Source organism: Seriola aureovittata, chromosome 4 (genome assembly GCF_021018895.1).
Source record: "Seriola aureovittata isolate HTS-2021-v1 ecotype China chromosome 4, ASM2101889v1, whole genome shotgun sequence".
Classification (NCBI taxonomy): domain Eukaryota; kingdom Metazoa; phylum Chordata; class Actinopteri; order Carangiformes; family Carangidae; genus Seriola; species Seriola aureovittata.
In genome coordinates this window covers 7,327,866-7,354,241 of record NC_079367.1, presented here as the reverse complement: position 1 = coordinate 7,354,241, position 26,376 = coordinate 7,327,866, and the positions used below count along the sequence as shown (strand labels likewise).

The following is a 26,376-nucleotide window of genomic DNA, read 5'->3' as shown; positions in this document are numbered from 1 at the left end:
GGTAGAAAGCTTGCAACCTCCTCCTCCAGCAGAGCATAGCAGAGCCCTTTGTTGGACATCTATCAGCATAATCCAGGTAAAAAATAAAAATAAAAACACAACATAATGCACATCAAATAATGTTCAAACTCCAGTCATCAAAATATCCTTGTTTGCTGCTATTTGTCCTTTTGTCTAGTGTAGCACAAGCAGCACCGACCTGTGTTTCTCTTGTTTTTTGATGGTGTGTGAGTAGTTACAAAAGAGTTTTAGAAACTCCTTCACAGTGCTGAACAAAGCCGAGTCAGCTGAGAGGACTGAGCACCGAGGAGGAGGAGGAGGGAGGTGATAGGGAAGGGGAGAAGGGGTGAGAGTGGAGGTAGAGCTGGGGATCCCTGTTAAATCTCTATAATCCCCGTAATGATCTTTTAAGCTTCTAAAATGTTTTATTCACATGCACGCTTGCAAACCTGAGTGAGCAGGAACACAAACACAAAAAATGCTAAACATTGGCACAAAGACAACACAGTTTGAGTCATTTAGAAATAATTCTGGGTAATTAGGCATCAAAAACAACAACAGTGCTGGGATGAGGTTTGGTTTGGGAATGGTGAATAACAGCTTGAAGTGCTCAAGAGATTTGAAATTGCATTAGTTAAACAAAGCCGGCTCATGAAATTGCAGTTGAGTTTCCTATAGTAGATTTTTATTTAAAAGTTTTGGAGCAGCTTTATATTAGGAAGTAATATAAAAAAACGTCACCAAAGACATATCAGAATCCTAAAGCAAGAGAAAACGAAAAACCTAGTCCAACCAGAAATGAAAGTAACAGCTCAAATCTGTGTCCTGTGCTAGATTGCTCAATCCCTCCTTCTCTTTTTGCTGCTGCTGTGTTAATGGGTAATCAGTCATCAAATAAAGCACCCTCCTGCAGGTCAGTGCAGACACTGTTGCTGTGATTTCTGTCACTCAAAGACACAAACCCAGCTGATACAGAGTCCGGTCATGTATGTCAAGTCTATACTGTGGATCCTGCTCTTCTTCTCTGTTCAGGAGGGTGAGCATTTCAACTCTATTTTTATTTGTTGTACATTTTTGTGAGATTATGTCACATTCATATGGCTCTGTGCCATATGCCTGTGGTGACGCATTACATCTGTGCGCAGAGATTCATGTTTATCACCAACATGTCTACTGTTTGTGCTCCAGTGTCTGTGCAGGAGGAAGAGTATAATTATGAAGATGAGATATACGACGAGCCACAGCCTCTGAACTGTTCGACCACAGAGAGCATCAAAGATGGACATGTCACATACTCACAGGTGAAAATAACACACTGTACATTACAGCTGACTTGATTAATTGATTAGTCGATTGACAAAGTATTTAATCACCAACCACTTTGAAACAAACAAACACTCTCTGGTTGCAGATTCCCCAAAAATCCGGAGTTTCTGCTTTTCTCTGATCGGTCATTTTAAATCGAATATCTTTTCTGTTTTCAAATTGTTGGTCAGACAAAGAGATAATCTTGGACCGTGTAATTTTTTTCACCTAACAATAATATATTGATCGGGAGAATAATCCTTTGATCAATCTAGAGTGAAAATAATCAACTGTACAACTTCAATTTGACATCAGTTAGGATACAAGTGTTAAAAGACCAAGATGTTTGCTCCTTAAAGAGTATACATGTAATTTTTTCAGCCCCGCTGCCCTGATGTAATTGTTCCTTATGTGTTAACCTTTTAAAATACTACATCCCCCCCATGGGACACTCTGACATTGGTAGCGCTACTTTAGATCGTCTGCACTGGACTCAGACTTCGCTTAACCTTGACAAATTAGACATCATGTTGAAAGCTTTATGTCTCTTCACTCTATCTGTGCAAAGTATTTTGAATACAATTTATGTTTAAGAGGCTAATAAGAGACATGTTAAACACTGCAAAACAGGTTACACAGTACTCAACAAATCAGGGACTACAGGGACAAAAAGAGGTAAAATGAAGGGCACAGAATGGCAAACTCTTCAGGCCCTGTCTCAGCTGTCTACTCCCACCTAAAGGAAAAGGCACACTCCTTTGAAGACAGCAATGTCGAAATCTTGGACAGGGAGGACAGATGGTTTGAAAGGGGAGTCAAAGAAGCCATCTATGTAAAAGTGGAGAGGCCATCGCTAAACAGGGGAGGGGGTCTGCGACACCATCTATCCCCCATCTACAATGTCGCCCTTTCATCGGTACCCAGGAGAGTCAACAACATAACCTCAGACGACTCTCAACGATCGTCATCCACCAGGGGCTCACCTGACCCTAACAACTGTCGTTCACACGGGATAACAACAGGGTCACCTGACCCTAACGACGGTCGTCCACATGAGACCACAACAATGGTCAGGTGAAACCAGTACTTTCACAGGTACCTTGGTGGACCCACCCACAAGAGGTTAAATACCTGGGTCCTACTCCACTTTCTTGGTCAGACTAGTGCGGACTAGAGAGACCAATACATAAGAACTGATGAAGCCGCTTGGATAAGAGGCGAAACGTCTTCCACAGACAAATACAAGTCCAGTTGCCTTCGATTTAATCTGAGAAAGAGGTAAAATGAAGGAAAATAAAAAGTATTATATTAAAGTATGTCAGACATAGTGATTTAAAAGAAATGCAATATAAATTCAGTAGAAAGTATAAAAGTAAATTAGATTTTTTTTTTAAATTCATACAGTAACAAAATAATATAATACCAGTTAACAGGCTGATAACAGAAAAATAAAACTCTGCAAAAGAGAGGTTAGAAAGCCCTCAACCACAGTGCAGGGGCTGAAAATAGGTACTGAGAGAAAAATGTAGCGTGAGTCATGCAAGCAAAACTGCATTAGGAAGATATTTTGTGGATGGCCTGGAAAGTGAAACTAATAAAGTATCTTTTTACTGGAAGTCTTCATGTGTCTTAATTTAACTCCGATACGTGACCACGTGTTTCCTCCGCAGGGGGGGCTGGAGGGCAGTGTGCTGACCTATCACTGTGGCCCAGGGAAATACCCTTTCCCCATCAGCCACAGGTCCTGTGGTGCGGATGGGGAGTGGTCGCTCATGAGATTATCCGATGGCAGACCGTTGTCACGGGCCACGTGCAAAGGTAATGTTGTAGATGGTGATGCATTCAGTGTCATATGTACAAAAAATGACTCTGCTGTTCTGTCTGACTTTTCTCTCAAAGCGCCACTGTGATTTTCTCCCCCCTGTTCTTCTCACCCTTCCTTTCTTCCCTGTGTTCTCTTCTCCTCATCCTCCTTCCTCTTCGCTGTCCATCCTTCTCTCTCCCTCTCTCAGATGTGATGTGTCCAGCTCAGCTCCAGCTGGATAATGGTGAGTTCTGGCCCAGGGATCAGTGGTTCCGTGTTGGGACAACGCAGAGCTTCTCCTGCATGGAAGGGTTCACTCTGTACGGGTCAGCTGAGAGGAACTGCTCCGTCACTGGAGAGTGGACAGGAACGACTCCTGTCTGTGACAACCATGGTGAGGAAGAAACCTCACCTCAGACAAACCATGTCTTAAAGAGCCTTTGTGCATCATTTCAAAGTACAACATGATCATCTATTGCAACTAAAGTTCTATCCCGAACATTTCTATGTAGCACAAACACAAATAAAATTTTAAAAATAATTTGTTATCACCTTAAAAATTCTGTATTTAGTCCACTGTCGCCTTTCTGTCTTTAAATGCAGCTGACGACTGTAGTGACCCAGGCGTCCCACCGGGGGCCCAGAGGTCAGGCCGGTTTCACACTGGAGAGAAGGTGGTCTATCGGTGTCAGGCTGGTCTCACTCTGCTCGGGTCGGCTGAAAGGGTTTGCCTGGAGAACACGGAGTGGAGCGGCTCAACACCTCGGTGCCAAGGTGTTTTAAATTTACATGTCTTTCCTTTAAAACAGCAAACATTTCCTTTTTAAGACCAAAAAAAGACTTAAAACCTCAATTAGTTTTCTGTTACTGGCCATCATTACAGCAGTACCAAAACAGTCCACAGTAAATTATCACATTATGATCAAATATGCATGCGTGCTATCTTTGTGCTTTACTGCAGGCCCGAATACCTTTGACTCCCCCAGCGCTGTGGCCGAGGCCATGGCAGGGTCGCTTGCAGGAGTCATGGATGTGGTCTCACCAGACTCCAAAAAGGAAAGTGAGTATAACTTGTATCTGTGTCTGGAACATATGGCCGATGTTGTGAATGTTGCTGCACAAACAACTTTTAAGTGCATGTACATAAAGTTGTTTAACAAATATTTAAAGCAACCACCTGAAGTCAACTTCAATGAAAAGAAAATGTACTTTGTGTGTGTGTGTGTGTGTGTGTGTGTGTGTGTGTGTGTGTGTGTGTGTGTGTGTGTGTGTGTGTGTGTGTGTGTGTGTGTGTGTGTGTGTGTGTGTGTGTGTGTGTGTGTGTGTAAGCTGCAAGGATGTCCTTTGCCCGAACCGTCCGCGTGGCTCAAGGCAGTCGTATGAACGTCTTCATTTTACTGGACACATCAGGAAGCATCACAAAGGAGGACTTTGAATTATCTAGGGATGCCACCATTGCTCTTATCAGAAAGGTCTGTACCAGTTTTATTTGACTTAACAAGAGATGAGGGTAAAAGACAAAGGTTTACACTCGGCTACCAGTTTGCCTTTCATCCTCCATCAATGAGTGTGAAACTAACATCTAACATCTTCATTTTCATTCCAGTTGGACAGCTACGAGGTGCAGATCAAGTTCCACGTGTTGTCATTTGCCAGTGAAGCTATAGACATTGTGGACATCAGAGACACAGATATAAGCAGTAGCACTGAGGACGTCATACATTATCTGATGGAGTTTGACTACCATAGTAGGACTCCGCTTGTTATTCTTTCATTCATTTAAGTTCTGAAGTGGACAACCATGATGCACCAGTCTGTTCAATGGTTAATTATCAATTTGTGTTTCAATCATTCAGTCTTCTGTATTTGTTCATCTGCAGGCCATGGGAGTAAGACGGGCACCAATTTGCACGCTGCGCTGCACCGTGTCAATGAGATGATCAGCTTGTTAAAGGAAAAACGTGTCGACAACCATTTTCATGAGACTCAGAACATCATCATCATAGAAACAGACGGTAAAGACAAACTCATGCTCAAAAGCATCTGCCAGGCATCTAATGCTTGTCAAAAAAATAAAACTTTTTCAACCCTCTTAGATGTTTGGTGAACCATTAGAGCTCTATTGATATCATTAATATTTCTATTGGGTGTTTTTCTTGCAGGTTACTCCAACACAGGCATCAATCCTCAGAGAGCTCTAGCCCGGATCAGGCATGTGCTCGGCTACAGTACAACATCCCATGATCACACTGAGGAGGCAATGCTAGGTAGCACGCTAACAAAACGAAACAAAACAAAACAAAAATCCATCTAACCAATTATATGTATCTACATCTATATCCAAATATGTGTGTGTGTTTTCAGATGTCTATGTATTTGGTGTTGGGGAGCGAGTGAACAAAGATCAGCTGAACTCTTTAGCCTCAAAGAAACGTGACGAGCATCACGTCTTCATTCTGGAAAGCTATGAAACACTGGGAAAGGTGTTCAACAGCATCATTAGTAAGTAAGAGATTGCTCCATCAACTGCCAAGGTGTTTTATGAAATCAGGTCAGCATAAAATTTAAATTAGAATACAAAAAACAAGGAAACAAAAAATGTTTTTTAGAATGGCATGAAGCCATTTCTTATTTAAGCTGATTGTAAAATTGTATTTACTGAAGTATAACATATTTTCATGATGCAGGTGACAAGAGTGTGACGATGTGTGGAGTAGCTCAGGAACACGTCTCCAGCGAACAGGTGAAAGGTGGGGTAACAGTCTACACCAAGCCCTGGCACGTCATTCTGACAGCAGTAAGAGCCTTGCACACGCTCAGTCACTAAGTCACTTTTCCTATTTCATATTTAGAGTGGGTTTTCACATAAACACACACACAACGCCTTCTTCCCTTGTAGCCTGAATGGGGGCGTGACAAGTGGTGTTCTGGATCCATCGTGAGCCAGAACTGGGTGCTGACAGCTGCTCACTGCTTTGCCAAAGCCAGCACAGACAGAGTCTCTTCCCAAGTGGACATAGAACACGGTCAGTGTCAATATGGGAGAATATTTTTGGAGATGGGGATTGCTATGTTGGCGCACTTTGCTACTTTCTTTAAGATTAAAAGGTTGGTGATCCTTTAATGATTTTGGGAGCTAGGACACTGATATACCTGCTTGTTTTTAAACATTTTTAACAGTATATTTTATATATAATTATATTTTTCACCAAAATTGTACTGTTTTACAAAAGATTTGTTGGCAGACTTGCAATACCAAATCCCAATTACAAAAACAGGAGAACTTTTCCAGCATGTTATCCCTATAGGAATCGATCCATAAACTCTGACAGTGTTAGCACCTTCCCTAACTCATACGCAACACTACACTGTAGAAAATTGTAGTTTTAGGTTAAGGTTTAAATTTCTACCTGTTCACTTCAAGAACGTTGAATCTTGTTGACTTCATACTGAAACAAGCTGCTTCTCCGGTTCCCAGGTGATGGCACAGTGAAGTCCAGCAAGGTGATCATGCACCCCAATTATAACATCAAGGCACTGAGACACAGAAATGTATCTGAGTTCTATGACTACGATGTAGCTCTGGTGCAGGTGAACAAGAGTATCCCGCTCTCCTGGAAGGCCAGGTGAGACAGCCCAGAGGAAAATCTTTTAAGTATCAGCCACTCAGGATACACTTATGTGCAAACATTTACTTTGAAGAATGAAGGTGTGTGTGAGAGGTGTGCAGTCTTGTATTTCTATCCTTTTTTAACCTAGGCAAAGGGAAAATGTACAGTATACAACCAACATGAATTTATACCATGTCATATTACAGACCCATCTGCTTGCCATGTACCGTACCAGCCAGCCGAGCCATGAAAAAGATCAACTCTACCTGTCAGCAGCACAGTATGTGACCGTTGACCTTAACACTCTCTAACGAGAACACAATGTTAATAATGTATTATATTAAATACAAATCTGACTAAAGGTCCTGAATAAACTTCTCAGTAAAATGAATGTGTGTGTATACAGGGGAGGAACTACTACCAAAGGAGGAGACTGCTGCCTTTTTCATCCATAAGAAAACAGAACGAAAAGAAACACATTTTCACACAAAGAGTCAGGTGAGCCGCGATTCGGACTGTGGCCTGTTTTCATGTTTAAACTCAACAATGTGGTGGAAATACATTGTTTTATATATATGTATATAATGCACTTACTTGTTTGGCTGTCTGCAGAGGCCTGCCTGTGTGGAGAAGGCAAGGATAACACTAAAAATGCCCACCGATGTGACCTTGGACGAGTATGTACCTGACAGATTCCTCTGCTCCGGGGGCACCTCCGGATATGAGGACGCAATCACCTGCAAAGGTGTGGATTCTGCACTTACTGTATGATAGCCACCATATTACAAGATTCACATTACAGTTACGGGTTGTCTCTTTTTGGATAGGTGACTCTGGTGGATCCATGTTTCTGCAAAAAAGAAATCGCTACTTTCAGGTCAGAAAGTTTCGCCTCATCGATAAGAGCCAGATCACGCACAGTGCAATCAGCATTACATTGACTTTTCTCCTGTTTTCAACCGCAGGTGGCGGTAGTAAGCTGGGGCACCATAGACATATGTGACCTACTCAAACCAGCTATGAAAGCGCGCAAGAGGAACAAGCTGTCTCCTGATGCGCGAGACTTTCACATCGACCTCTTCAAGATAATGCCGTGGCTGAAACAGCATCTGGGTGAGCAGATCCAGTTCCTGCCTGAGATCAACTGAGTTGATCCAGAATCAGTCTGTGCAGGTCTACTTGGACTAAGCCATAATAACGCAATGCAGAGATCCCCAGCTCTTGTGAATTAATGACTTATTTTTCCACGACATGAGGGAATAATCATAACAAAACTCAGATAGTAATATCAAGTGTTTTTCTAATCCTTTATTGTCTAAATGAATACCAATGATTTCTAAAGCTGCGATGCAGTAAGCTTACGTGTAAAGGAAGACTTTATTGTTAACAAATCCTAAATAACATATAAAAGGTAATTCTGCTTGATTTGTTTTCGATTTTATTCTTTCTAAACACAACATATAAAACACATGCATAATGAGGTCATGAGGCGCACACATAACAGAAATGTATCTGTATATTCATATGGATATAACACTGAATGGAAGGATGTGATTCTGCGCTCTATGTCTAGTTAACATCACCAGTCTTAGTCTGTAGTTAGAGTCCATTAGCCATACAGTAATCTTATAAGCCAGGATGTACAGAGACTGCACAGATGTCAGTGGCGAGCCCATACACCTGGCTGAAATGTAAAAAGAAAAAAAAAAAAATCATGCTGGTGTTAGAAAGCCAGCTGTCCAATCAGCCCTCAGAAAACTGTCTAAACAGCGTTTCTGATTGGCTGTCTTTGAAGTTTGGGACAAAGTGGATCTGGAGGATCTCGGAAAATCCCTCAGAGAGGGCGGGAGCCACAAAGTGTTTCCTTTCCAGAGAAAGAGAGAGAGAGAGGGGTCAGAAAATTATCCTGTTGTGTGAAAATTTCAGCTAACACTATAAAGCCTACAATGTTTAGATTGTGTTAATGCCAGGATTCAAAGCCTACTGAGTCAATATAGTTAACAAGCTTACTTGTAGCTGTGGAAAATCATCTCATTGACCTTGACATGTTTGCTGTCTGATGGAGCCATTTCACGGAACTGGGAACAAGAGTAACGCATTAAAACAAAGACACACACACTATTCATGACCAGCCAAGATAAAACAAAACAGAGCAGGCAGGTGAGTCGTACCCTGTTGTTGTGTTTGGCTTGATCCAGAGAGGCTGAAAAGTGGAAACAACGACAGGGTACTCCTGCTGCTTTGGCCACGTCCACGTATCTGGAAAATTCTGTATTGGTTAGACAGAGAAAAACAAATGCACATACAAGCAGCAGTAGTATACACAGTACATGTTTTTGTGCAATATCCTGCTGTGTTTGAACCAGGTTAAAAGGTATACAGGGGATTAACATGACTGTTCTTAGCTGAATGATATGCATTCTGACACATGCAAAGACACACACGCACACACGTGTATCTACACAGTAAATACTAGTACAGCTGTGCTTTACCGTTTACGAGACTCAAGGTCTGGGTTGGTGTTGTCAACGGCAACACTGCGGCCCTCCTTCAGAGCGCGCTCACACGCCGACACACAGCTCTGCCATGAACCGAGTATGTCCTGACACAGAAATAAAACAAGACAGGGAGGGCTTTAAGGACCGAAAATTTATATAAAAACCCTAATGATTGTTATCTTCATCATCTTGGTCATTATGATCATTATTACAACACTTAAGACTTGTGCATCAAATAGAAAAGCAGGAACACAAACATCGGAGTAAAGCATTAGCTGCCATTAATTTTGGAGCTAGCATCCTGCTCATATAAGGTCCACTCACCCTGTTGACATATGCGTAGCCTTTTGGAACAATGTGGGTTTGGAAGAAAGTGGATTTTCCCGCTGCAGAGGAAGGGAAGGGTGAACGAGATAAGGAGGATGTTGACAGGAGGATTGACCAGAAAAACAAACGGTGATACATCGTCCACTTTCACTTACATGCGGGGAAACCCACGGCAACAATGACTTCTGTCTGGCTGGATGTGAGGGAGGCCGATGGCGGGTCGTACAGCCTGACAGTGGAGTCCAGCTTCCTCTAGCAATTTAGATAGAGAGAAACATTTACATCAATACAAACAGACATACATTTAAGAAAAGAAAACACAGTACACACCCATCGCTCATTGTACTCACAGGGTCAAAATCAGGCAGGCTATAGGGGGCGCTCTTCCAGCCCAAAAAGTACTCCTCGGGGGTGTGGAACTGCAACCCAATGTTCAGCGCAAACTACAAACACAAGAAGGAAGACAGTAACTGGTACACACACTGCTCAGGTTTTAGCTTTTTTCTCCATAAAAAGGTATCATGGAGAAACATCAACTCATAGTTAAGACTTATTTCATGACACTTAAGATACACAATACCTCAAAAAGAAATTAGCACAACTGACCAGAGTAAGAATCTTAGGTCTTACCAGTCGGTCACTGCTGGAGAAATCCTTCTTCTTCTTCCCTGGAGCCCAGTTCTCTGGTCTACCTGCAGCATCTGTGCACAGAGGTAAAGTCAGAAGCAGCAAAAAGCCTCCAAATGTATGCGCTTTGAAGAGGTTAATTCTAAATCACATCTGGACTCATGGTTAGGGGTTTACAGCAGTAAATTTAGGTGTAACACTGAGGAGATTTCAGGTAGTTAGGGACTGACCTGGTTAAGATCTGGGACCATTTTTGGGTTTAGGGGAAAGGATGGAAGAAAGATTGAACTAAAATCTTGGATTTCAATATGTGCATCTGAGTGATATCAGATCAGATAACTGAGAACACATACAGTAGCTACCTGTAAGTATGGGCTGATTTTATCAAGTCCACTCACCTCCTACATAAAAACTCTTTCTCTTGTCAACAGTGACTCCATCATTAGCCTGTGCAGGGAAAACACAGGCAGACACACTTAATTAAAACAAAAACACACTGTTCATAGTCAAACATGCAGAAACAAAAGTGAACAATGTGAGGAATAATCAAAGGGCGGTTTCTATGACTATGTAATTCGTGTAATTTATGTTCATCTCAGTGCAAATACTGTATATGAGGTGTGGTTCTTATAAAATACAGGTTTGATCCTCGATCTCAACTGACAATTACCTTCTCACACAAGTGATTCCACATTCCCATAACTGGTTTCCTGTAGATACCAGGACCGGCTGCTACAAACACCTGAGACACAGACACAGAGGGCATCCAAACATCTGCTTTACGTACAACATCTGCTTAAGTGCTAAGAGTCAATCTCCATTATAGCAAACCTGCACAGATAGCTGCAGCGTGGCGAGGATGTCCTCCACTTTAGACTTGAAGATTTCTGGTCTCAGTTTGCCTCTAGCAATCCCCATCTGGTTGGTGAAGAACACCACCTGCAAGGAGAGAGCCAAGGTTAGAGTAGGAAATCCAGTGGCAAACACTGCTAGAGGACATACAATTCAATCATATCTCACTGGCTTTAATCTTGCAAAGTTCACTAAATATTATTAGCTCACCTTATATCCTTTTTTGAGTAAAGCAGCCAGTCTGGGCTGAATCTCTGGGAACAGAATCCTGTAAACACAAGGATGATTACAACAAATCATGCAGATATGGGATATAATCCATAAACCACTGATGGTCATTTATCACACTTCTTAACAATAGCAAATAGGAACATTCAGGAGTGTTGACATACTTCCAGTCATCTGGTGAAGTGGGAAAAACTTTCCCTGACTTGGTGGTGATGATGCAGCCATCTATGTCAAACCCAGCAATCTGGAGGTGGAGAGACGGGGAAATATTCAGACAATTTCACATACGCTGGATGCTATCACCAGCTTTATAACCTGTAAGACAAATTTCTAGAAGGTATAGACATCATTTGAAATTCATGACCTTCATCTCCCAGAAATCATGTAAGGTGATGTCAGTAAAGCCCTACGCAGCATTTCTGTGTTTACTGAAAAAAGTTAGGCCGCTGATTATTTTCTCGAATAATGAATTAATCAATTCGTTTGATGTATAAAACAACAGAAAAGGTAAAAAAAATGCCTTCTACAGTGTCCCAGAGCTCGTGTATTTTGTATTTTACTGTCTTGTTTTGTCCAACTAACGGTCCAAACCAAAGATATTCAGTTTAAACTGATGTAACTTTGAGAAAAGCAACAAATCATGACAATTAAGAAGCTGGAATCAGTCAATTTTATTTTCAGTTGTGCTTGAAATTTGAGTTACTCTGGGATTGGGGATTCTTTTTGTACAGAAAAACACTGAAACAGTTCCCACCTTGTCACTCGCTCTGACTCCAGCAGCAGTGTAGAGCATCAGGTTGCCAATCTGCTGCCAACTGCTCTTTAGACAGGCCTTTGATGATGATGGTGATGAAGAAGATGAAGGCTGGGTGCTGTTACTCCTCTCTGTCGTGGACTTCTCAGCCAACTCCTGCAGCTGCTTGAGCTTCTCCTCTGCCAGTCTCTCCTCCTCATCCTCCTCCTCCTCTTCTTCTTCTTTCATCCAACCATCCGAGGCCTCCTCCTCTACCCTTTGGCGCTTCACCTCAGGGTGCCCCCTCTCTGGGCTCAGTCGTCTTTTGGATGACTGAAGAGAAGAGTGAAAAACACACTGTTTATCATTTTCTGTTTTCTGACTTCAAATGATAAATGTCATCTTTGTAGTAACATTACAGGAATAAACAAATAAGATGCATAAAATAATGCAACAAATAGATTTAAACTCAGTAAACAAACCACTAAATGTGTTACCTTCGTGGGGGAAGTAGAAAAGAAATCCTTTATGCTGCGTTTAGGTGTCGGACTCGACTGTTGTTCTTTCACTTTTCCGTTCCTTCCTCCTTTAGTCTTATCAGTGGCTTTCAGCCCTCTCTGTGCAGAGCTGGAGGCTGTACCATTTGAGCTCAGGGAGTAGTGTAGTTGAAACGGATGGTTCTGGTTAACCAGGTAGAGAGTGCCTCCATGGGTGAGTTTACCAGACTGGCCCCGGCCCAGTTTCTCACCGTCCAGGAAACTGGGATTGGGACCCAGCTGAGGTGGAAAAACAGGACATGTAAGAACTCTGTAATGTAGCATTTATACAATTAGTTTACAGGTTGTATGATGACCTGAGTGGGTCCAGGCAGTAAAGAGTGAGAAGAGTGCCGACATCACATTTTGATCGTGTCAAATATTGACACAGGGAATTACAACCTGCGGCACCGTTTGTTTTCATACCTGAGTAAAAACCACATCCTGGTCTGCATAGCAAGCCACCGCCTTCACTGGTGGGAAACAAAGATTAGTACCATCACAAACATACTCACAGACACACACATTTCAATATACATATTCATTAAGAGCTGAAATCATTATTTCAGAAAGCAGTTCAGTGATTGTTAAGTTTAGAAGTTAATTTTATAAAACAATTTCACTGGGTCCAGCTTTTCATATGTGAATATTCACTGGATCTCTTGGTCTATAATCACAATTAGGTCTAATAAACCTGCAGCTTGAAATTGAAATTGAAATAATATCTATTTTCCCAGAGCACAATATGCCATCTTAAAATGTCGTTTGGACCAATAGTCCAAAACTCAAAGACAATATGTTTACAATTACATATTGAGAGAGAGAGAGAGAGAGAGAGAAAAAAAAAAAGCAAATTCTTATATTTAATAAGTCTGAACTGCAGATATTTTGCTTTGTTGTTTGAAACGACTCATTTGCGACTCAAATGAATAATCGTTTATCATTTTAATTGTCTTAAAAGTGTTATTTGATCAATCTCACTGTGGATTCATATTTCTCTTTCTGTAAAAAAAAAAAAAAAAAAAAAAATGCTGTGTGGAGGTCGTGGGTCAGTCTATGGTAAACACATTTAAGGATGATTGTTTTCTGCTCCCTGTCAGATCTGGAGTGGGCGGGGTTAATTTATTTATTGTTTATACTTGTAGATGGTTAAATAGGTGCTATGCTCTTCCTGGTTTCACTGTGCGTGAAGGGAGGCATTACACTAGTCCAGGAGAGAGACAACCATGGTTTGGACAAGGAGCTGGGTGGTTTAATTACTGGGTCCGGTAAGGCCTGATTTTACTTGTGTTGTATAATGCAACGCGGCACGAGTGAGAGACGGGTGTAGCATTGACAGTTTCCCCCTAAGCTACAGAGCAGTTTTACGATGCGTTGTATTAAGTTACCGCACAACAATAACTGACGTACAACGGCGTCAGTTTACATTATGTTGAACTCTTCCTCACCCTGGTGCCTGGAGCATTTCTTGTCGGCGACCCCGGTCTCCGGACCCCGGCCCAGAATCACAGCTCGTCCGTCCTCTAGAGGGACCCGAGCTCCAGAGGCACCAACCAACGTGCACGACATCCGAACCAACAACCACCGCGAGACTGCAGCTCTACTTTCAGCCAAACCGTGTGTTTGTGAACGACTCGTTTCATAAACCGAAGGAGCCGAGACACAGAGAGCAAAACGGTCCCAGCACGTTTTTGCTACGTGTCTTATCAACATGTAGAGTCTCTACTTGTGGCCACAACTTCTTCGCATTTGAGTTGGTTAGTGAAGAGCACTTAAGTAAACCGGAAGGGGCGTGTTTCTGCGCTGCACCCGCGTTCCTTTGGAAAAACAGTCTCGTTGAGAAACTTGCTCAGCTTGAAAGTTCCGCCCTGTCCGCCCGTCCACTTGGTAAAATAGTTGTTATTATAAATGTAGTTATTTTTGGTGGAATAATTTAGTGTTATTTCTTGTGTTTTCTGTTTAGGTTTTGAATTTCTTGGGTGAAAGGTGGCAATAAATGGGCGAAACGCGTACTGTATGTGCTCCACCTAGTCAGGTAGAAAAGAGCCGAAGAAGAAAAGTAAAGTCAAGACACAAGGCGGAAGAGGATGGTAAATTCTCCGGCGTTGTAATTACCTGGGCCGAATGCTTCTCTGTGCACCAGCGTAGTCGAAAAAAGGAAGAAATACTTACCTGTTCGTCACCTTTGCCTTTTATGTATAATGATAAATGTTTTCATGTTTTTCTATTTTGTCCATAAGTTGGTTAGAGAAATCCTTTTTTATTTAAAAGTGAACTTTTTATCCACAATTTAAAACACAAAACAAAATGAAAACGAAGATTATCTGAGACTTTTGTTAAACAGTCATCATAAGTTAGTTTAATAAACAAAATGACAGATGTTCTGATGTGTAATTTTACAGACAAAAACTTGTGTAAACACCCATAAATATATATTCCTGTACATTCTCGGCCAGTGTGTTTCCATATTAACACTGAGAATGTTGAAAGACAGGTTTTTTCGACAGAACTATCCCTTGTTCTTTGCAACTGCCTGTCCTCCCCCCTCTTTTTGTTATTTGCATAAATACTCGCTCCCGTTTCCGTGGTCATTTATATTCTTTCACTGTCTTGTTGTTGGATAGTGTTCTTGGTCGAGAGCCTGTTTGGAGAACTGTTGTGCTGCAGTGTATTACTACAGACAGAAAGACAACTTCACTTTCAGGTAAAACAAAAAAAAAAATCACTTTATACTTTTAGATAGATTTTGGTTGTAGTAAAAACCGCAAACTCTTTGGCCTCAGTGAAACCAGGTGGAGAGCAGCTTATAATCTTTTGTCTCTCAACCAGCTATAGATTGAAATTTTGTTGTGTTAACTTGATTGTCATGAAAGTGTAATGCATAAACCTTGAGTAGTACTTTTAATTTTTGTTTCTCTCTTTCTATTCCCACAGGACAGCCTGACATATGACAGACATCTTGGTGTAACTGTTTAAACAACATACATCTGAGTCAACTCCTTTTTTTGCCTTCCTGCCCATCACCCTCTTCATCAATCTTCAGAGCCTCAGTCCTTCTCACCATGTCCACCCAGCCCCCCCGAACCCACCATGAAGCAGCATATATGTCCCTTATGAGAGGCTTGCGAGAGCTGGATCTCCATGGCCCCCGTGTTCCCAGCGATCTGGTTCTGATTGGAGACCACGCCTTTCCTTTGGCAATGAACAGCCGAGGCCAGGTCCTGATGGCTGCCTCTCTCTACGGGCGTGGAAGGATTGTGGTCCTGGGTCATGAGGGCTACCTGACAGCTTTCCCTGCTCTGGTAGAGAACGCTCTGACGTGGCTGAGAGGAGATGGATCTGACAACCTGTCTGTGGGGATCCAAAGGAACATCATGGCGGTCGCCGATAACCTCAGCAAAGCCGGCTTCCAGGCCAATGTTGTGGGGGCCTTCAGCAACAATCTGGAGGTTGGTGTATATGTGACAGATGCCTACAGTGTGGGTCCAGACCAGAAGCACCTGGTGGCATTTATGAAAGCTGGAGGAGGAGTGCTGATAGCAGGTCAGGCGTGGAGCTGGGCTGCAGATCACCCTAAGGAGAACACACTGCTTCAGTTTGGAGGGAATAAAGTTTCTGGTGTGGCAGGGATCTACTTCTCTGAGCATCCGGGTGAGGTAGAGTGCCTGCCAGTCTATCCTCAAATCCCGTCCTCCTGGATGGCTGTAGTGTGAGTGTATACTGTACTTTTCTTTTATTGCACATTTTAGAGATGTTCCACTTTGCAAAATTACAACTGCTATCTGAAAACTTCTCCACACATATGGCCCTTCTGTTATTACATTATTATTAATATTGACATTTTCACTCTGGCATGGAAGCCATTTAATTCAATTATTTTTAGGATTCATTATAATAAATCTAAGAAATAAAAAGCATAACAATAATAAGAATATATGAGTAATATTAAAATAGTTGTTGAGATACCTACCATATAGCTGCGCAGTTCCCGGTTAGATTATGGCCTTTATTGCATGTCACCATCTAAACAAAAACCATAATGAGAATAATTTTTTTGTCAGTCATTAACATATGGTTGTACTTACATCATCATCATACTTATACTCATTGTACTTCATCATACTGAAGCAAAACCAGCCCTATAAGAATTTCTATTGAAGTACAAAAAACAATTACAAAGTGTGAGTGATACGCTTATTCTTTACTATAATTCAATAATATACTGTATCTCTCACTCATCGGCATCTCTCCTTCCCTCTCTTCTCCCCCCTCCCTAATACAGAATTGGTAAGGATTTTGAGGACGACTTAGAGTTCTTACTCCAGGGGGTTTCAGAGTTTGACCTCCAGGGTGGAATAATAGTTTCTGAGGTTATGGTCCACGGCCCTCTAACCTTCCCCATCGGTACCACAAAGAATGGACAAGCGTTCCTGGCGGGAGCCTACTATGGGCAGGGACGGGTCATTGTGGTTAGTCATGAAGGACTTCTGGGACGAGAGGTAAAATCTACTTTAATGATTGGTCTTAAGATTTCTGCCTTCTTCGATCAAAAAAAGGAAATTTTTCTCATATAGTGTAGGTAAAAACTGATCAAATATAGATAGTGTGATCTCAGTAGATATGATTTCTTTGCATATTTATTTGTCACATATTAACCTCGGACCAGCAGCAGTTGGCTGTCTGTGTGCTAAATAATGAGTGTGCGGATCTGCCAAATCTTTTTACAGGATTAACTGCTGTCTTTGTTTTGAAATTATTCCTTTCAATACAGACTATGGCTCCATTTTGGAACAATGCCATTCACTGGTTGGATGAAGGCCGGCAGGGGGTCGTTGGTATCGCACCTGCTAATGCCCTCAAAGTTCTCAGCAAGTCAGGGCTTCAGTGTGAGAAGACCAACTTCAGAGAAGACCTGAGTGTGTTTGTGTGTACAGCGTACAGCGCTGAGAAAGTGGAGGAAATCCAAAACTTTGTGGCAGAGGGAGGAGGCCTGCTGATTGGTGGCCATGCCTGGTACTGGGCACAGTCACATGCTGGGCAAAACACAATGACAGATTTCGCAGGTAAGATAATTCAATAACATTCTCAGACGGTCTCTCCTAAAAGGTAATCATAGTTTTACACTCGGTTGTGCAAACAAGAAGTGCAGACAGACAGTTGCATTACAAAAAAAAAAAAGAGAGCTCAGACACAGCCTCCCTTTGTGCGACATTAGAAAGTTTTACGAGGGGAGGGGGTTTCCAAAGATATTTGACCATCCAACAAGCAGTTCTGTATGTATGTTGGCATAAAGTGATAGTTAAATGGAGGCAGAATACATTTGAGGAGAAGCCAAAGTTCTGAGCAGCAGGAGGAAGGAGTACTGGACAATTGTAGAGAAACTGTAGAGCGGCAGACTTGGCCCAGATAATATGACTTACTTGTGTCCAGGGGTTTCATGTTGGTATGAACCCTTGATGTCAAGCAAGTATCTGACAGCAGCAGACACACCAAGAAACCAGTGTAAACTCCTGGAAACGGGGGGCTTGGTCTCTGAGTAGAGAGAAATATGCAAGGATCCTCACAACAATGCAGGAGAGCCAGTGAAAAGCTTGGTAGTGTCTTGATAGTACAGGCAGTAGCCAAGATGGTAAAGACAATCTGGTAAAGGTGAATGCAAAAAGTGCACGGGCAGTATATATAACCCACAATATAGCACAGCAGGTCAAGTCAGGTTTGCTTCAATGTCTTTCAGGGAACAAGATCCTGAACAAAATGGGCATGAGCCTTTTGGGAGCACCAATGACAGGGGGTTTATTCAAGGCTCCTGTACCCAGCCAGGCCATCAAAGACACCTACCACTTCCGCCACCTTCTCCGCCGCTTTGCTGGCCATGTGAACAAGGGGGAGGAACTCACCGAGCATGAGCAGGAATCTCTTAAAAAGCTGGGCAGCGACTGCTCCAACTACTTGAACCTGAAGGCTCATGACTGCCCCTCCTATACACAGGTTATGTCCACCCTCACTGATGTCTTACTGAGGTCAGGCATGCCACAGGTGAGTGGACAAAATAAAATGAACTCTTATTAAAATAAAATATTCCAAATAACGTGTTTTTGAGTTGTGCCAAAGAATTATACTGTAGATCATAAATGTTGTATATGGTTATTATACTACAGCTATCAACCAGTCAGATGTTTCAGAACAACATCCTTTATAATATTCATTATTTATTTTCTTTCAAGGTGTGTGGCAGCAGCCCTGTGAAGAGTCCCAAAGACCACCTGCTCCTCAGTGTGGGGACAGAGTTGTATAAGGTTTGCCCAAACCCTGACGCTCTCCTGCCTCACCTCATCAAGGATAACCCGTTGATGCCAGTTGTCTATAACCACAGGATCATGATTAATGTTAACACGGAAGGTCAGATCTTGTTTTTTGTTGAGAAATCTATCAAATATAATTGTTACGAGATCAATATGATCAATATGTGAAATATGTCTTTCAGATTTTATACGTGTAAATACATGAATATAACTTTGCTGCTGCTCTGTGTGTGTGTGTGTGTGTGTGTGTGTGTCTATAACCACACATGATTAATGTTAATACAGCAGGTCAGAGCACATGTGGACAAATGCAGAACAGAATTATAATAAGTAACATATGTGTTTGCAGAACGGTGATAGATTTTCAATTAACATAATTGTGTGTGTGTGTGTGTGTGTGTGTGTTAGGAAGGGAGGAGTGGATCAGTATAGGTCTTTACCTCTCTCCTGGTATGAAGACCTACATGGCCATACCAGCAGACATCGTCAACAAGGGATGGAAGGTACAGTCCACAAAATCAAATAAGACATTAGGACTATTGAGTTCAAGTTTAGGCTTTGAGATTCAAAAAGAAATCCCATCACTAACAAATCAAGAAAACCATAATCCATATCCCATAATGCAGCTGTATGCTTCCTGTGCTGTAGAACTTGTAATGACTGTTAGCAGTCTAAGAAAATGGTCCAGGTCTTCAAAGCATTAACACATATTCCATGTCTTCCTCAGATCCAGATCGGCTGTCAGACAGACAAACTGAAGGCTGCAGAGATAAAAAGAGCTCCATGTGTTCATGTACAATTCCCCATAACCTCAGAGATGATGCAGGTGTGGAACCTCTGGGGGGGACTCATCTACCTGGTTGCCCCACCCAAAACACAAGTGGAGGGAGTAGAGGTCGTAGTGCAGATGGCTGTACCTGCGCCCTATTATAAATCTGGTGTGTTCAGTGGGTCGAACTGTCATGCAGTATGTGTTTGCTGATGTGTGTATCTGTGGGTCCTCGTGGGGTCAGTGGAAGAAGTCTGGTGATTTTTGTTCTCCGTAGTATGGGATAAATATGGTTGTGTTGAAATTCAGGGAAATGTATATTAAGATGGAAATGCTGGGTCCATTTAACTCTTATGAACTGATACCTCACACAAAGATCCAGTTAACAGTCTCACCACTCCCTCTCTAAATCAATGCACGTTTGCTAGTCCATTGGTAACCATACTAACAGTTTGCACCCTGCTTTGTGCTGCGTTAGTAGTTAACTCTCACAGGGGACATGGACCTAACCTCAAATGAACTACAAACTACAACTTTAAAATATGGATGAGGATTTCAACACAGTTCCTCTTTTTGCCTGTTGTTAAGTGGCCATAGTACTTGGATGGATACTTTTACTCTCACCCTTTGTCCCACTATGTGGTGAATGAATTTATATCAGGTGCATTGGTTTTTCATGGTCTTGTTTGCAGCCTGGCTTCTATGTTCCTGATTAACTGTTTAATCTATAGTAGATTTACAGTTGTATGGACCTAGTCCTTACATTATATTTAAGCAGTCTAGCCATTCATGAAAGACAGTCGTATAGATGTTCTCTTGGAATTGTAGTTCTTGACATTGCAGGTTTGTACTCTTTCACATGGGGCATTATATATGAGATAATGTAATAATTCAAAGCTCAGTTTTGAACACATCCATCCCTTTGTTCTCTTCAGGCGTGACAACAGCAGCCGATTGGTCCTTGCTGCGCACTGCTCCCTCACCCTGGGCAGAGTTGGAGTTTGACAACATCATCCTCACTGTGCCATCAGATGTTGTTCGGGACCTGGAGCGCCCCGATGAGTTGGCGGCGCACTGGGATGCCATCATGAGGGCCATTGCTGACCTGGCAGCAAAACCACACAAATTCCCCCGCAAGGAACGCTTTGTGGCAGATGTGCAGATTTCCCATGGTGAGTGTGTTTGGCTTGGCTATTTTAAATGCCTGTTTCTTATTTGCTCATCCTATTGAGAGTCCTGGGGAGATGGAGCCTCTCACAACTCATGCTGGATGAGAGGCATGGACAGGCGGTCAGTAGCTAACCCTAAAGAGCATCGCTATAAAATAGTTTTTCTGATTATCCTCTGCTCAGGTTGGATGCATGCAGGTTATCCTATCATGATGTACAATACTGTAGCGGCTGACCTGATAAACGTTGACCATGCCAGGAGTAAAGGCTTATGGGGCCCCATCCATGAACTGGGACACAACCAGCAGAGAGGATGCTGGGAGTTCCCATCACACACCACAGAGTGTACATGCAACCTGTGGTCGGTGTATGTGCATGAAGAGGTGCTGGGGATCAACAGGGAACAGGTAGAGTTAATCAGAAAGACCGTGTTTTAAGGTGTATTATGACACAAATTTATATCAGTAGACATCAACAACTCTTTTTTTATCCTTTGTTGAGAGAAGTATTTAAATTGTCATCAAGATTATATTGTTTCACAATCATCTTGTTCAACGCAGGCTCACGAAGCTATGACTTTAAAAAATCGAAAGAAACGAACAGAGGAATATGCTAAGGGGGGCAAGAATCTCAGCTGCTGGAGCGTGTGGGTGGCCCTGGAGACATATATCCAGGTAAGAGAGAATTATTCTATATTACATTATGTAGACAAAATATACTTAGATCACACTGGAGTCACATATTTAACAAAATCACACACCCCATAGGCCAAAAAATGCATATTACACTGACAGTCTATAACCTTATTTGACCCATTGAGGCTGTATTGCTCATTACACATCAGACAACAAAAATGTTGAGTTAAAAATTGTAAGACAACACTTTTATTTTTATTTTTACATGTCCGTCCACCTTTTTCTCCTTCCACGTAGCTCCAGGAGAAGTTTGGCTGGGATGCCTTTAAGAGGGTGTTCGCTGCCTACCATGAGATGAGCGACTTTCCCGGTGACAACAAAGGAAAGATGAACCTGTATGCTGAGACGTTCTCCTACAATGTGGAGATGAACCTGTGTGGATTCTTTAAGGCCTGGGGCTGGCCCATTGAACCAGCCACTGAAGAGAAACTCTCCAGCCTGCCTCCCTGGGGTGACCACCCTATGGTCCAGTATGACTGAACGTCAGTCTGCTACTGATTAAAGTGCAGAGAGATGGGTTCAATGAATACCCAACACTTTATTTAGTGGGAAATTCAATTAACTAACTTTGTTTTCTTTTTTGTTCTTGATATATTTTACCACATTTATTGTAATATTGAAATAGTCCCTCCTCTTCTTGCTCTTACTCACATCCACTCCTCCTGTCAGATGCTGGATTGCCTGTTTGGAAAACTTGTGCTGCAGTGTAATAATTGAAGAATAAAACCAACTTAACTTTAAGGTAAAAAATAAACTTTTGCTTTAGGTTGGTGTTTGTTTGTGAAGACATCTATAACCTGTAACCAGACTTGATTATATCTCAGAAGCCAAAGTTGTAGATTGAAATTTCTCTGTCCATTAGTTGATTAAAACTAACAAAGAAATAGTCACACAATGCTGTACATGCTACTATTGTGAAAATTTATACCAGATGTGCTCTATAAAAACCATCAACAAAGTTAAAGCAAGAGCTTCATAAATAACTTTATTGGACATTATAAACTACATTAATTTAAACAATTTACAAGACTGAAAATGTATAAAAGAATGTAATAAATGGATTAATTAAATACTGTAGTGTACAATTTATAATCAACTAACTATTTACAATCAAAATACAGTTGTGGATGAAGTTAAAGCTGAATTTCTCTGTCAAATTTAAGTTTGCTTAATAAAAAGTAGTTGAATCAACAGTGCAAAAGAATTTTTAGTAACAACTATATTCATTATTCATCATGAGTCCTAATGTGTGAGACAGTTAATATTTATTTGCTCCAGTAACAATCTCCCTCCTAAATAAGTGATGCTGTTGGAACAGTACACTGATATTATCTATAATGGCTGAGGACTATGAAATATGAACTCTAATGTTTTAAACTATTGACAATTTGTTACAGCTACAGTGGAGTCCAAAAGTCATGTGATTGTATGTCTGACATGGGGCAGAGAGTGTAATACGACAGTGAGGGTGTAGGGAACAAAGAAGAGCATAGCTGATAAGACTGAGCAATGTTATGGCCACAAGTGTTACATTAAAAAATACTATATTATCATATAAGACACTGTGTCTATGTTTGGGAAGAGAAGATTTTCATGTGTGGACACTGTAGGTGGAGGTGGTGCAGGGCCTCCATCATTGCCGCAAGAGGTCGTAGGTGTCCCCAAAGATCCAGACCTTGGCTGGATGGGAAAAAAACATTATAATAGAGAGAAATCATATCAATATCATATTGTAGAGTATAGAGAAAGAGACAAAACAAACAGCACTCTGATGATCACAGATATCTGAAAATACATTATTCCCTCAGCTTAGTTGTAATAACAGTCTGCTGAACTGTTTTACACACAGTTAGCTTACACACAGTAACTTCAGCTAATATTACAAGGTTTCTCCTCATATATGTGATATTTATCACATATATTTATATATATTTATTTATTTCAGCAGCGCGTCAAGTCTGCTCTCAGTCCCACGAAGAAGAAGGACTTCCGGCAGCGCTTGAAGTTAGCATCACAGAAACACAGGAATGGCTGCACCTCCTAAAAGGCGATATTCATCTGTATCCCGAAGGACCGCTCCTGACAAGAAACCACATTCAACGGCAAAGAAAAGAAGCGACACGAATAAATCTCGATGTGCCTTTCCACCGCTGGAGACAGTTAACTTTCCTGTTAGCCCGGTGAGTAGCATCAGTGATGGCTCCTTAGCAAAAGTATAATCAGTGCAACGACTGACAAACCCTACCGACAAACATTTCAGGGGTTGATATTGACGGTTAGTAGGATTGTGTCTGTTGCTCTCGGCTGTTGTACAGCTCGTTACGTCAGTAACTTTAGGCTCATTTTGTAACTGATTAAACCGAGTGAATACAGGTCGATCGGTTCACCATGTTGTAACCTCAACCTCAAAAAATATTCCATACTAAAATATTCCCTCCAACTGGTGGTACTCGAGCCAAATCCCTTCGTTGTGTAAGTTTGTCCGTTTCAAACAGCAACAGTCACCAACACGTGAAAACAAATTCTTCAGATTCTTTTTTTTCGTTCACGTTTAATATGACGAACCGTTCCCCAGATTTCTCTTCACTACAACATCCCAACTCCTACTGACGTCACCACTCTCAGCGTCAAAGTAAAACCAGAGGCCAGCTGCATCAGCACATCTCACAAGCCCAGACTCACTCTGAACGTCACCTCCTTGTGAGTAACCAACCAGCAGGTCCACCTTCAGTTAGAGAGGAATACTGCAAGTGATCCTCTGTAGCTGCCAGTGCTAAATACCTGTCTCTACTGATACGTCTAATACAACTGTGTAAGGTGTGAAGGACTCACGTTGTTATGGTTCTGATGCAGATATAGTGGAAAGGAGACAACTACCAACATGGTGATCCTTGATATCAAAATGCTTTCTGGCTTTGTCCCAGACCCAGAGTCTCTGAAACGGGTGAGTTATTAGAGAAACTTTGAGCTCAGTAGAAATTGATGAGTTTTTATGTGTTGATGAAGCTGAGTATCGTCTCCTCACAGCTCCAAGATGCTTTGCTGGTGGACCGTGTTGAACAAAAGCAAGACCACGTTATGGTCTACATTCGGGAGGTGAGAGGAATTCACAGTGGGGATCAACAGATGGTGCTCTCCAGATTTGTTACTGATCGTATCGTCTGTTTTTCTTCCAACAGTTACCAAAGGACATAGCCATCAACCACAGCTTAGAGCTCATACAGGAGCTCCCAGTGCAGAACCTGAAGCCAGCCGTGGTCAAGATCTATGACTACTACCAGCCAAGTAAAACTGATACTCAGACCTCCTACACACACCATAAAACCAGACTTTAAAATCCTACAAACCAAACATTTAGTTTGAAATGTACCCTGGATAAACGACAGCTTTAAAATTCAATGAACATAGACTGCAGTTTGTACAGAAGCCCTGAAAGGCTGAAAAAAAAAAAACTTTGGAAAAAATGATCCTCTCAGAAAAATGTGTCACTTCTCTTTCAGGGCTTCCATGAGTTTGTCATGAAAAGAAAAATACAGTGTTTTATCATCCTGGTTCCTACACCACATGGAAATCAAAGATCATTACATTCATTTAAAGCCTCAGAAACAGTGTAAATTTGTCAAAACTCGTGAAGAAAGCAGCTGTTAGTTTTCACAACAACCACAAATGTTCACTGTTTGGTTTGTTCAGTCTCTCTTCATCTAATTCTCCTTTTCTTTTCTCCTCTCAGGTGACCAGGCTGAGACTGAATACATCTCCCCTTGTGCTGCAGGAAACAATCTAGAATAACATGCTGTTATTACAGAAACAAAAAATTCAACAACATATAATATACAACATACAAAATGTTTTAAGTTTTCCTCTAACCTACAGGGGTGATTGTATAACTTTTATTTTTTTAATTTTTATGATGAAAAGTCTCACTATATTATATTAAACTATATTTAATATAATGTAAAATAAAACTAAAGTCTCCTGATGATTTTTCCTTTCATTTGCAGCTTTAAGACTGATGTGTTCTCTGTGATTCAAGTAAAACCTTTAATAAATAATAATAATATAATTACATGTCTGTTTGTGTATATGTACCTGCATTATTCTGGCCACTATAGGAGAGTGAAACAAGTTGTCAGGGGAACCTGCTGACTGCTTCTCGTGCTTTGCTCATATTCATAAAACTTCTCATACACTCTGTAGAAACTGGTGTTTTTTTATGTACTTGTGAGTAAAATATCTGTTATCTCCCCTCAGGACAACAGGCAGCCACTAGAGGGCGCTGGTGCACAGACTCTGCCACAGCCCTTTAAAGTATCTGCTCATGTTCATGTTTCGTGTGTCCATCTGTTTGTGGGACCATTTCCTAAACATGACAAACTGTGGTCGTGCTTTTTGTGTTTAGCACCTTTGTAGATTTTTTGCTCTCTAACTTCTTTCTACATCATAAAGTCGTATTATATTCAAATCTTCAAAATCTATTTTTACTTTATAATTTTTTTTCCCCCACTGGATTTAATGTTGATGAAGCTTCTGGAATAAAACCAAACTTACTTCTATTTGTTTTACTCTAAAATGTATTTCTGTATTTTTGGCATCAGCTGAAAAAAAGCCATGAAATATACAGTATGTGCAAGGGAGAGTTTAGCCAATCATTTAGCAAAATCTGATTAATGTTCATTGAACTGATAGATTGATCAATTACACACAAAAATGTGTCTATAATGTCTCTAATTCCCTCATATTGACAATTGATGAATGTAATGTTCCACTTTATTTTATATAAAAACTATGTTGTTTCTCAGGTGTATTGCAGTGTATTTAATTACCACTTCTGTTTAACGATCTTTAACATTTGACAACCTTTTTTTTTCTAAATCAGGAAAATTAACAAACACAAATATAAGTTTTAGCATCAAAATAATT

At 41.2% G+C, this 26,376-nt stretch overlaps 4 protein-coding genes across 9 annotated transcripts; 3 read left to right on the top strand and 1 right to left on the bottom strand.

Annotated features, from left to right (window-relative positions):
• The first annotated feature begins 895 nt into the window (after positions 1-895).
• Positions 896-8,145, top strand: si:ch1073-280e3.1 (complement factor B). The gene is made up of 19 exons (XM_056375092.1): positions 896-1,036; positions 1,189-1,301; positions 2,976-3,123; positions 3,318-3,503; positions 3,713-3,883; positions 4,071-4,169; positions 4,439-4,581; positions 4,716-4,857; positions 4,990-5,124; positions 5,272-5,376; positions 5,474-5,611; positions 5,797-5,906; positions 6,009-6,135; positions 6,588-6,735; positions 6,927-7,000; positions 7,127-7,218; positions 7,333-7,465; positions 7,548-7,597; positions 7,686-8,145. The coding sequence occupies exons 1-19, from the start codon at positions 985-987 to the stop codon at positions 7,866-7,868; spliced, it is 2,349 nt and encodes a 782-aa protein (XP_056231067.1). The 5' UTR covers positions 896-984; the 3' UTR covers positions 7,869-8,145.
• pnkp (polynucleotide kinase 3'-phosphatase) lies at positions 8,003-14,234 on the bottom strand. Its single transcript, XM_056375097.1, has 17 exons — positions 13,970-14,234; positions 12,948-12,994; positions 12,483-12,761; positions 12,007-12,318; positions 11,417-11,496; positions 11,235-11,292; positions 11,004-11,111; positions 10,843-10,914; positions 10,571-10,619; positions 10,176-10,246; positions 9,896-9,988; positions 9,701-9,797; positions 9,543-9,604; positions 9,213-9,322; positions 8,892-8,979; positions 8,731-8,798; positions 8,003-8,584 (listed from the first exon to the last, which is right to left on the bottom strand). The coding sequence occupies exons 1-17, from the start codon at positions 14,232-14,234 to the stop codon at positions 8,464-8,466; spliced, it is 1,980 nt and encodes a 659-aa protein (XP_056231072.1). The 3' UTR covers positions 8,003-8,463.
• Positions 13,602-22,222, top strand: LOC130168324 (TRPM8 channel-associated factor homolog). 6 transcript variants are annotated; one of them, XM_056375086.1, is made up of 14 exons: positions 13,602-13,789; positions 14,485-14,611; positions 15,146-15,225; positions 15,456-16,230; positions 16,804-17,020; positions 17,293-17,584; positions 18,256-18,557; positions 18,746-18,920; positions 19,232-19,326; positions 19,551-19,761; positions 20,528-20,764; positions 20,945-21,168; positions 21,322-21,435; positions 21,694-22,222. In XM_056375086.1, exons 4-14 carry the CDS (start codon positions 15,584-15,586, stop codon positions 21,934-21,936), a joined length of 2,757 nt encoding a protein of 918 aa, XP_056231061.1. In that variant the 5' UTR covers positions 13,602-13,789; positions 14,485-14,611; positions 15,146-15,225; positions 15,456-15,583; the 3' UTR covers positions 21,937-22,222. The 6 variants fall into 6 exon arrangements, with proteins under 6 accessions (XP_056231061.1, XP_056231060.1, XP_056231065.1 ...); XM_056375087.1 differs by lacking the exon at positions 13,602-13,789 and adding an exon at positions 14,169-14,278; XM_056375085.1 differs by lacking the exon at positions 14,485-14,611.
• On the top strand, positions 22,059-26,254 carry LOC130168329 (pregnancy zone protein-like). Its single transcript, XM_056375096.1, has 7 exons — positions 22,059-22,198; positions 23,402-23,636; positions 24,032-24,156; positions 24,310-24,400; positions 24,484-24,552; positions 24,636-24,741; positions 25,187-26,254. Exons 2-7 carry the CDS (start codon positions 23,484-23,486, stop codon positions 25,243-25,245), a joined length of 603 nt encoding a protein of 200 aa, XP_056231071.1. The 5' UTR covers positions 22,059-22,198; positions 23,402-23,483; the 3' UTR covers positions 25,246-26,254.
• The last annotated feature ends 122 nt before the right edge of the window (positions 26,255-26,376 follow it).